General features: G+C 49.1%; 1 protein-coding gene across 1 annotated transcript; it reads right to left on the bottom strand.

Annotated features, from left to right (window-relative positions):
• Positions 1–250: 250 nt before the first annotated feature.
• Positions 251–10822, bottom strand: PSMD2 (proteasome 26S subunit ubiquitin receptor, non-ATPase 2). Its single transcript, XM_063621872.1, has 21 exons — positions 10528–10822; positions 10022–10078; positions 9485–9649; positions 8269–8390; positions 7856–8080; positions 7401–7559; positions 7106–7250; positions 6867–6927; positions 6464–6610; positions 6181–6287; positions 5856–5983; positions 5539–5626; positions 3997–4159; positions 3772–3873; positions 3432–3577; positions 3095–3178; positions 2078–2246; positions 1895–1989; positions 1585–1711; positions 733–851; positions 251–592 (listed from the first exon to the last, which is right to left on the bottom strand). Exons 1-21 carry the CDS (start codon positions 10660–10662, stop codon positions 410–412), a joined length of 2727 nt encoding a protein of 908 aa, XP_063477942.1. The 5' UTR covers positions 10663–10822; the 3' UTR covers positions 251–409.
• Positions 10823–10947: the final 125 nt, after the last annotated feature.

Raw genomic sequence — 10947 nt, 5'->3', positions numbered from 1 at the left:
AACAAAACAAAAAGAAGATCCATTACATTTATTGGCTTCTCAAGGGTCCTAAGAAAATGCAAACAGATGATTAGAAAGGAGGGGCTTAGTTTTTTCCACCCAGGGGAGGGAAGGGACTCAGTTCTTTCCATCCACGGCAGTGCTGCTAACCTAGACTCAGAGTTGCTCCAAACAATGCCCTCTCACTTCCACTCCTTACCCTAGTTTAGACTCCAGCCATGACACCCCAGAAAACGGACACAGAGAGACCTTGGGGATAAAGGTCTTTATTGAACAACCTTATCTCACTCAGTAACAAAAGAGCAGGAGGCAACAATTCTCCCAGAAGTCTGCAGCCGTGTCCACCCTTGGCAGCAGGATGCATGGCCCGCTGATACATCGGCTGCAGTTCAGAGCCCCTGGTGGTCACTTAGAGATCATAATTGGGGTTCTTCCGAAGGATAACAAAACCTTCCAGAATGGGGGTAACAGGAAGAAACTCCTCAGTGGCCAATTCTGCCCGTTCCCCATGGGCCAACAACACTGGGGTTGTATGTGTCTGGAACCCTGTGATAGTCTTTGGCTTGCCAGCCTGGCCCACCACATCCACTGCCTGTAGGGTAAGAAAATTGAAAAGAAAGATGGAAAAGTAGCAACAACCCACCGCCCACGCCAGTTTCAGCAAAGCAAGTATATGTACATTCTCCAGTTTGGGAATACAGCCTGAGCCCTCCCCTCTACTCAACCTCTCACCTGGCCCACACGGACAGACACTGGCAATGGCCGCAGCTCCTCATCAAACGTAACCAGCATTCGGGGCTGCATGGCAGCCACCAGCCCATACAATACATAGTGTGATTTGCCTAGAATAACTGAGGGAAGCAGACAGGACAAAAAGTTAAGAGACAAAAGGGCAGGCCTGGCCAGAAACATTGAGAGCCCACCTCAGCGGTGACCCTTTAACCCGTCAGTCATACGACTGAATCCACACTCCTCCCCTCATATACCCTGCTACTAACCAGAGATGCCTCCACCTCACTTTGCTTACAGCCCTTAGACTTGAAAATCGCATTTCCCCAGTGACTTAGGAGCAGATGCTGGGCACATCACCCTCAAATCTCTTTGGGCCAGATCAAAAGTGTGGGTGATGAAAGTCTCATGTCACAGGCCCAAAGAACCTCAGGAACCTGGAGTGATACAGAGCTAAATTGGGATCTTTTTTTTTTTTTTTTTTTTTGAGACGGAGTCTCACTCTGTCGCCCAGGCTGGAGTGCAGTGGCGCAATCTCAGCTCACTGCAAGCTCCACCTCCCGGGTTCACGTCATTCTCCTGCCTCAGCCTCTCCGAGTAGCTGGGACTACAGGCGCCCGCCACCACGCCCGGCTAATTTTTTGTATTTTTAGTAGAGACGGGGTTTCACCGTGGTCTCGATCTCCTGACATCGTGATCCGCCCGCCTCAGCCTCCCAAAGTGCTGGGATTACAAGTGTGAGCCACTGCGCCCGGCCTAAACTGGGGTCTTGAACCTAAATTATCAAAGTGGCCCTGGAAAGGGTGGAGTCAGAGCACTACATGCTATGATATAAAATTTCTGACAGGAACTCACTGTTTCGAACATCCAGGAAAGAGACAAGCACAGTGAGCAGTCCAGCCACAGCCACTTGACTCATAAGCTGCCGGTCACTGTGGTAGGGGCAGAGGGTAAGGGTACCCTTCCCTAAATGTGTCAGGCCCTGAAAAAAACAGAGGGAAGTAGAGGTGAGGAGTTACCACTGAGGAGACATCGCCTAACCCAGCCAAACAGAAATCTCCCACTTGGTCACATCTTTCCTCCTGGGCCAACACTCCATGTTCCTCCTTCCATCACCACAGATACTTCCCCGGCACGCTCTGTGGAGAAGAGTTCTATTCTTTACCTGTGCCAAGCGCACCATGAAGAGGTTGTTTGGGTCCTTGGCATGATATTGAGCTAACTGGCGCAGCATTGCAGCCAGACGGGCATTATTGGTACCTGGAAATGTTAAGCATTACAGAAGTGAAAAAAGGGGCTTCAAATCTTCCCCCAATCTGTTTATGATCTTCTTCTGCCTGATACTCACCACTGCCCACCATGCCCATGGCAAAAATGGAGTTATAGGAAACTTCTGGATCAGCATCATGAGAGAATTTGCTTAGGGTATCCAGGATGTTGAGTCGTGGATTTGAAACAGAGATGAGGGCCAGTGCTAAAGGTACAGCCCTCCGGAGTGTAGGCTCCCCATATCTCAGCTGATGATCCAAGAAAATACAACAGTAAGAGGGAATGCAGTAAAAACAAGTTCCATTACAGGAGTGGACTGATGGGTAAAAGGGGGCCTTAACCTCTGTAGAAAAGGCACATAAAGGCCAAGCGCGGTGACTCACGCCTGTAATCCCAGCACTTTGGGAGGCCGAGGCAGGTGGATCATGAGGTCAGGAGATCGAGACCATCCTGGCTAACACAGTGAAACCCCGTCTCTACTAAAAATACAAAAAATTAGCCGGGCGAGGTGGCGGGCGCCTGTAGTCCCAGCTACTTGGGACGCTGAGGCAGGAGAATGGTGTGAACCCCGGGGGGCAGAGCCTGCAGTGAGCTGAAATCGCGCCACTGCACTCCAGCCTGGGCGACAGCGAGACTCCATCTCAAAAAAAAAAAAAAAAAAAAAAAAGAAGAAGAAAAGGCACAGCAGGCTGGGCACGGTGGCTCACGCCTGTAATCCCAGAACTCTGAGAGGCCGAGGTGGGTGGATCATGAGGTCAAGAGATCGAGACCATCCTGGCCAACATGGTAAAACCCTGTCTCTACTAAAAATACAAAAATTAGCTGGGCATGGTGGCACACGCCTGTAGTCCCAGCTACTTGTGAGGCTGAGGCAGGAGAATCACCTGAACCCGGGAGGCGGAGGTTGCAGTGGGCCGAGACCGTGCCGTTGCACTCTAGAGAAAAACTCTATTTCAAAAAAAAAAAAAAAGAAAGAAAGAAAAGGCACAGCAAAAAGACCACCTCTCCACCAAAAAAACCCATCAGAAAAATCTTCCCTGGTGAACCCCAGGCCATCAAAACCAGTATATTCCAATTTTCTTCGTGCTATACTCACCAAGTGGCCAAAGGTTCGTAATGCCATCTCTGCACCAATCTCCTCCCCCATAGCAATAAGGGCAATCCCCAGAACAGCCACTCCCTGCGATTCAAGAGACAGCAGAACCCACTAAGCTCAAGGAATAAAGAACAGTCACCCTTGACTCAAGTCCATCTGAGAATAAAAAGCCATCCTGTGGGGAACACCTTTACCCCTTACATACAGAACCCAGTCTCACGCTATTTCAATACATGGCAATACCCAGAGGGGCTCTAAAGCAAAAACCAAACCCAGCTCCCCTATATGCTTATCTCTTCTCACAGCCTCTCTGAAAGTGCCCAGCTGCCCATATAACCTGATGTGCTCCCATGTCAGCAGGGGCTTCCTTCTTGTCCTTGTCCTTCTTTTCCTTCTTGTCTTTGTCTTCCTCCTTCTCTTTGGAGTCAAAGTGTTCGCTACAAATGTGGAGCAGCTGCTGCACCTTCAGCACATTCCCAGAGCCTGCGTCAGGGTGGTGAGGGAGAATGGATAGAAATGACAAGTTACCAAGGAAAAGCTTTGGAAAACAGGAGAAGTCTAAAGAATCTAGAACAGATCAGAATGAAGGAGAAAGGAGAAACAACCTGAAAATAAGGATCAAGAAAGAAGCGAGGAGTCACTGGGGAAGCACAAAACAGACTCATAAAGACACAGACCTGCATATGCACACACATCCACCAGTGTGTTGGCAAAACTGCGGAATGGCTCTGACACAACCTCCAGTGCAGCCAGGATTGCCTCGATGGCCTCACCCTTCCCTACAGGACAGATTCAAGGGGTCAGAGGATACTTGCCTCCATCCAGCACAGCCTGACACATAAACCCTCCCTGTTGTATCCAGTTACAGTCAGCTCTTTGCCCAAATAGAAACATCCCCTCACCCAGGTGGTTGAGACCCAGTCCAAGAGGAAGCCAACGAGCATAAGTATCCTTGAGCTCAGTCTCTGACTTCTCCATGATGGTCTGAAGGATAGTGGAAGTTACATCTCCATTGCAGGACCCCACTGCTATCATTCCACAAGCTAGAGCTGTCACACCTGCCACCTAGAGGTAAGAAAATCAGTATTACACAGAGTAAGTTATTAAAATACTTATTTATATCTTGATTCAAGATAGCCTATTCCTACAGTCCACTGCAAGATATTCTCCATAATAACATTAGTTCATAATATCAAAATAACAATAGTAGCCATTATTCATTGAGTATATACTATACGCCAGCCACTAGGCTAACTGTTTTACATACTATTGACATTTAACCCTCATGACAGCCCCAGGGTCACAGATCCTGAGGTTATCCCCTGCATTGCTTTCTTTTTTTTTGAGACGGAGTCTCGCTCTACCGCCAGGCTGGAGTGCGGTGGCACGATCTCGGCTCACTGCAACCTCCACCTCCTGGGTTCGAGCGATACTCCTGCCTCAGCCTCCCGAGTAGCTGGGACTACAGGTGCGCGCCACCACGCCCAGCTAATTTTTGTATTTTTAGTAGAGATGGGGTTTCACCATGTTGGCCAGGATGGTCTTGATCTCTTGACCTCATGATCCACCCACCTCGGCCTCCCAAAGTGCTGGGATTACAGGCGTGAGTGCCTGGCTGTTATCCCCTTTTATGGATGAGAAACACATGGCCTAAAGAGATTGAATTACTTGTTCAGGATCACACTGCTTATAAGCAGAGGTGGCAAGATTTGAACTCAAGTCTTTCTGACTCTAAAACCTATGCCACTAGCCACCATGCTGTATTTATCCATTACTGACTCTGCACAAGTAGGAACATTTAAGGCTGAACAATGACTACAATACTAAGGAGAATCATCAACCCCAGCCTGTGTTAAGTTACACTTCGCTCTAGTCCAAGTAGTTTCTCAGAGATTCCAAGGGACAGAACTCAACACTAAAATGTTAACTTTTTTTTTTTTTTAATTAAAAGACAGGGTCTCACTCTTATCACCCAGGCTGGAGTGCAGTGGCGCGATCTCAGCTCAGTGCAACCTCCACCTCTGGGTTCAAGCAATTCTCCCACCTGAGCTTCCCTAGTAGCTGGGAGTACAGGCGAGCACCACCACACCCGGATAATTTTTCTGTTTACTTTTGGTAGAGATGGGGTTTCATAATCTTGCCCAGGTTGGTCTCGAACTCCTGGGCTCAAGTGATCCGCCCACTGCAGCCTCCCAAAGTGCTGGGATTACAGGCACGAGCCACCGTGCCAGGCCTAAAATGTTAACTCTTTAGCCTTAAAACCACCACAGGCTTAGAATCCCAGATCAAGGGGTTTCACTGAGGTGACGCCCCTCAATACACACAAACAGGCACATACATGTATGCACACATGCACACTTACTTCTTTTTCATTATTTATCACAGAAAGTAGGACTCAAAGCACCTTCCCTACTTACTCTATATGCTCAATAGCCTCTACTCACCTCCATGCTGGACTTTGAATCTCCCATCACAGGCAGCAGTAGTGTTAGGACATCTTCACGATTTGAGCCAGCATAGGCCAAGCCTAGCCTGCAAAAGCCACGGAGAGGCGGTCCCCAACACATACCCAAGGATGCAGCAAGAAAAGAACAAAAGGAGGATCGGTCATTCATTCACCATCTCAACAAACATTCACTAAGAGCCAGATACCCAATAGGCACAGTGGTAGCCCTTGGCAATATGGGTGAAAAGGGCCCAGTTCCTGTTCTCCAGAGTATACAGGCTGAGCACTACCAGAAAGACAAGCGAGGAACCTTACCCAAAGATGGAACCAAGTCTCATGGTGTTGCTGTTGTGGAGAACATAGTCTGAGAGCAGTGCCAGAGCAGGGTCACACTCATTCCGGACCCCAGAGTTCACTATGCCACAGGCAAGAAGAGCTCCTGACTACAAAGAGCAAACAGATTCTTCACTCAGGATATTCTACCTTCCTCACCACAAAGGATGCAACATGGGCCTCACTGCAGCACCCTCATTAACTGGAGTTAAAAACTGAGCAGACCTCATCAGTGAAAGACAGGCACTGCTAGGCACTAGAATATGGAAGGGGGAAGTCCCCATGAGCAGGCTGTATGCAGACCAACCTTAATGTAGTCCTCAGAGGAGTACAGGTACTTGTCAATCTGGGTGAGGCCACCATCCACATCCCACAGCAGAATCATCCCAAGAGATGCAGCTGCACTCAACATTCCTATACCAGGGAAGAATCTATTAGTCTTAAAATGGCCCTATCCTGAGGATCCTGTTATTATAAAGAGTTCTCCAAAGAACTGCACGGTGGATCCCTTGTCAGATAACGTATGACTCCAAGAGGACAAAAGAAGTGAGCAAAGCAAAACAAAAGACAAAGCAGGAACAGAATTATACCGTGGTCCTTGTTCTTGTAAAGCCATTTGTTGCCATCATCTGTTAGCAGCTTGTCTTGGCCAAAAGCTGCATTCACAAAGCCATTCACAAAAGAGGAGGCCAGGTTCATGCGGGCAGAGTCCACCTGAGAGCCACTGCCCCCAAACCCTGCAACAGGAGGGAGAGGAAAAGTAAGGAAAGAAGGTTTCGGGTAGGACAGGAAAGAAACACAGCATGACAACTGGTCTCTGGTTCTGAGCTAGTCCCTTAGTACCCTCTACCTATATCCCCAAGCAGTGACCTGAAAAAAGGTTCATGGGGATTCTGAGCTCGATAGGATAAGCATGTTGGCCAAGCCATCACTCCCAATACAAGGGTCATAACTACAATCCCCCAAATCCCATACAGAGAGAGGGCTACTCACTGTTGTTCTCTAGGTGGGTTTTGTAGATGTCATCAGGCACCTTGGGCTCCATGATGTCCAGCTGAAGAGAAGTCAGAGGGTCACAACTGCTTCCCTATAACTCCCCCAGCTGTCCCTTCTGCTATCCCACTGAATGGCAATTCTAATCAAGGAGAGTCTAGTCAGAGGTATAGTGAGGGAGGTGAAATGGCAGGTAGAATTATGACGAAAAGGCCTTGATAAAAAAAGGGCAGTCTCACCTCCCGAGCTAAGGCCAAGAAGTTGCTGTTGAGCTGTACATTGGACATGATCTCTGTCAGGTCCTCATACTCCTCGACATCTTCACTCAGCTCCAGGAACACCCCATGCCGGCCTAGCATGAATGCCATCTGTTTCTGTACTACCCTGTGGAGAGAACCCGTACATCTGCTCACCACTGCCCACTAAGGGCACAGGAAAACCCCTCAAGCCCTAATCAGAAACTACAAGTCCCAGCTCTTTATGCAAATGTCCTATTCATGAGCTTATCTGTTTGCCAGCTTCTTCCCTACATACACATCCTTGCAGGAGGTGAAGATGTCTTCTACCAACTCCATGTCATTGAGCATCAATGCCAATCTCAGAGCTTCAGGGAAGCGGCTAAACTTCCGGAACACACCCAGGGCACAACGCAGTAGGGCTGAGTTCTCAGGCTCAGGCACATAATTCACACAACTACAAAAGTAAAAGTAACAAAGAATTCAAAAAGTCCCAGGCACTCATTTTCCCCATTGAATTCACTTACCCAAAATAAATAATAAATACCTACTATATACACCAGGCACTGTGCTAGATGTTAGAACTACTAAGACACAAAGTCTCTGTCCTCAAGAAACTCACAGACATCAACAGATTAACCACAGTGTGATGCTATGCTTGAGCAAATGCTTTGGGGAAATAGAGGAGGCGCAATGGAGAGAGAGGTGCTGAGGAGGGCATGCCTGCCACCCTTCCCTACCATGTTCACTCACCTGGTGAGATAAAGGCAGACCTTTGCGTATGCATTTTCATCAATGTCCTTCTCCAGCATGTCCACCTGCTCAATTTCCATAAGCAGGTCGCAAGCCTCATGCTCTGCATTATGGGCCATGTTATAGGGGACGATTTCCTTCACCAGAGTGAGCAGAGGTTCCCGCTGGACCTTCTCTGCGTCATCCAGCTCCTGCCACTCCTTAGCCACTTCTCCTGCCAGATGCCTACAGATAGGCCCAGACGATTAAGAGAGCACAGCTTCAGGGGAAGCACTTCTCTGTGGGTCAAGGAATCCAGTGTCTGGGAAATTCAATACACTGATGCTCCAAGACAGATTGTACTCCACAAGAGAATTCTGAATTATCTCAGAGCCTCAGAGCCCCCTTCAGATTCCCAAGAAGAAAGATCTTACCTGACATACTCATGACCCCATGATGCCAATTCCTCCTGGGAGCCCACTAGCCGATACTTGAGGCACTCGCGCTCCCCACTCATGGTCATGGCCAAAACGGAGATGATGTCAGCAGCAAAACGCTACAAAGAAAAGAGTCCTTTGAAGTCAAACCCAACAGTCCAGCATAAAGGGAGCGTGCATTGTGGAATCAAGATCATTGTCTCTGAAATTGAACTAACTATATACCAATCTCTGTACTAGAAATTTAACATGTTATCTAAGCTAAACCTCACAAAAACCAAGGTTGGTGTTATTGCTATCTCTTTTTTGAGACACAGTTTCGCTCTTGCCGCCCAGGCTGGAGTGCGATGGTGCACTCTCGGCTCACTGCAACCTCTGCCTCCGGGGTTCAAGCGATTCTCCTGCCTCAGCTTCCTAAGTAGCTGGGATTACAGGCGCCCACCATCACACCCAGTTAATTTTTTTTTTTTTTTTTTTTTGTATTTTTAGTAGAGACGGGGTTTCACCATGTTGGCCAGGCTGGTCTCAAACCCCTGACCTCAGGTGATCCACCCCTCAGCCTCTCAAAGTGCTAGGGTTACAGGCGTAACAGCCACCACATCCAGCCACTATCTTCCTTTTAAAATAACACAGCTGAAGGGTGACAAACAAGGGATAAAGTGGAGAAAAATGGAGGCCCACAATTTTACTTTAATTGCAATTATAAACTATTAAAAGGTTTTTAAGCAGAAAAGACCCATAACCAAGAAAGATCACGATAGCTGCTACATGAGAGACAGACTGTGTAGGAACAAAAGACAAAAGCAACAACATCATTTAAGAAGTGCTGCAATAGCCCATGCAAAAACTGAACATTTCCAGGATTAGGGTTGTACCAGCAGGCAGAGAAGTGACTGAATGTGGAACATATTTTAGAGATAAATGAATGTATATGGGATAGAAGAAAAGAGAAAAATCAAGGTTAAACATAAGTTAAAAGTAGACCATGCTAATGAAACCCCAAAGTCCAATACACATGACAGAAACAGTGTCTTCTGAGAAGTTGACCTTCCTTTCAGCTCTTTTGTGGATATTTTGACTGTGATGAACTCTCCTCAAATAGATCAGGGCTTAGGTCTATCAGGCTTCCTGTGACTCACAATGAGCACCCTCCATGGTCTGGGTAAAAAGGAATTCCTAAACTAGGCCTCCACCAGATTTGAAACAGTTTTACCTTATTCTCCCCAGGGGCCATGTTCTCATAGATTTCCTTCAGTTTGCCATAGTGTGGACGCAGAAATTTGAGAGGCTTGGGCACTGAAGTCATGGAAGTTGTAGAAGAACGAATCTGCCTTCGCAATTCCTCCAGCGCTGGTCGATACAGGGATGTGTCCTTCTCCTGATCAAGAGAAGACAGGGCTCAGACAAAAAGGAGTCACACCCCTTCAAGTCATAATACAGAGATATTTAACTTAACAACTCCTCCAAGGAAATGCTGTGTCTTATTCATTCATCTGTGATTCCTCAACTCCCTGCACCCTGCCTGGCACAAAAACAAATGATCCAAGTTAAGAGGTAAGAACTCTGCTTCTCCCACAAGAGAAAGCTGCAAAACTGTACAAATACCCTTTGTAACTCTCCTGCCTCCCAACATCATCATAACACTGACCCTAAAATACAGTCCACCGCACATAGCAGTTGCCTCAAAAAAGAATAAAACAACTGGGAAAGATCCAAACATGCACCGAATCATGTTAACATCGTAACTCACCCCTAGTCGTTCCACGAGCATCTCCAGTTCATCTTGAAGCTGTTTATCCTCTTCAGACTGGAGGGTTGGGAGAAGCAGCTCATGAAGAGAAGGAATCCCAAAGACGTCCTCCTCCCACTTACCCGGGGCAGGTGAAGAATAAGCCTGCCTCCTTAGGAGGGACCAGGTGGATAAGGAAACCGAGTGGGAATGGGAAGCCCTGGTGGGAAATCAGCCTGGGTTCTGAACCAGGCTCTACTTGAATGCCACTCTAGGAAACGGAGGTGACAATGACCCGCCCGAGTCCACCTCACGCGGCGGTGGTGAGGGATGATGGGGACGGCGGAGGTGACAGCGCGGAACGGAGAATGAGGAGCAGAGAGGCAATGTGCCGGGAGTCCCGAGGGTCGCCCCAGTAGCCCTCTCCCTGGCGCGGTGGGGTCGTTGGGTGTCAGGCCTGAGGCCTGCGGAGCCGCCGTGACTCAGCCCCGCGGCCTCCTCCGCCGACTCTCGGGGTCGCGCCTCACCAGTTCCTGTTCTTTGTCCTTGTCCCCGGCATCCCGCCGCTCCTTGCTGCTCGGCTTCTCGTCCGTGCCGCCGGGGGCCGCCGCTAGAGACTGCTGGGGCTGCACTGGCGCCTTGTCTCGGCCTCCCTCCTCCATCTCCGCCGCCACTGCCGGCCCGCTGCGCGCGCACCCGCTCGCACCGCCCTTTTTCCCAGACCGCCTCGCGCGCGTCGGCCGCGGCGCCCCTCCTCCTCCAGAGCCCGCCTGCGACCGGAAACGCCTGGACTAGCCGGGGCGCTCGGCGACCCACCCACCCCCGATGGCCCGAGAGCCCCGCCTTCGGACCCCGCCCCCGGAGGCAGGCGGAGACTACAATTCCCAGCCTCCCCGGCGCCATAGGCACCCCTGGCCACCGACCTCTTCGGAGTTTCCTGCAACCCG

Source organism: Symphalangus syndactylus, chromosome 17 (assembly GCF_028878055.3).
Source record: "Symphalangus syndactylus isolate Jambi chromosome 17, NHGRI_mSymSyn1-v2.1_pri, whole genome shotgun sequence".
Lineage (NCBI taxonomy): Eukaryota > Metazoa > Chordata > Mammalia > Primates > Hylobatidae > Symphalangus > Symphalangus syndactylus.
The sequence above is the reverse complement of the archived record's forward strand: the minus strand, read 5'-3'. Positions and strand labels throughout refer to the sequence as shown.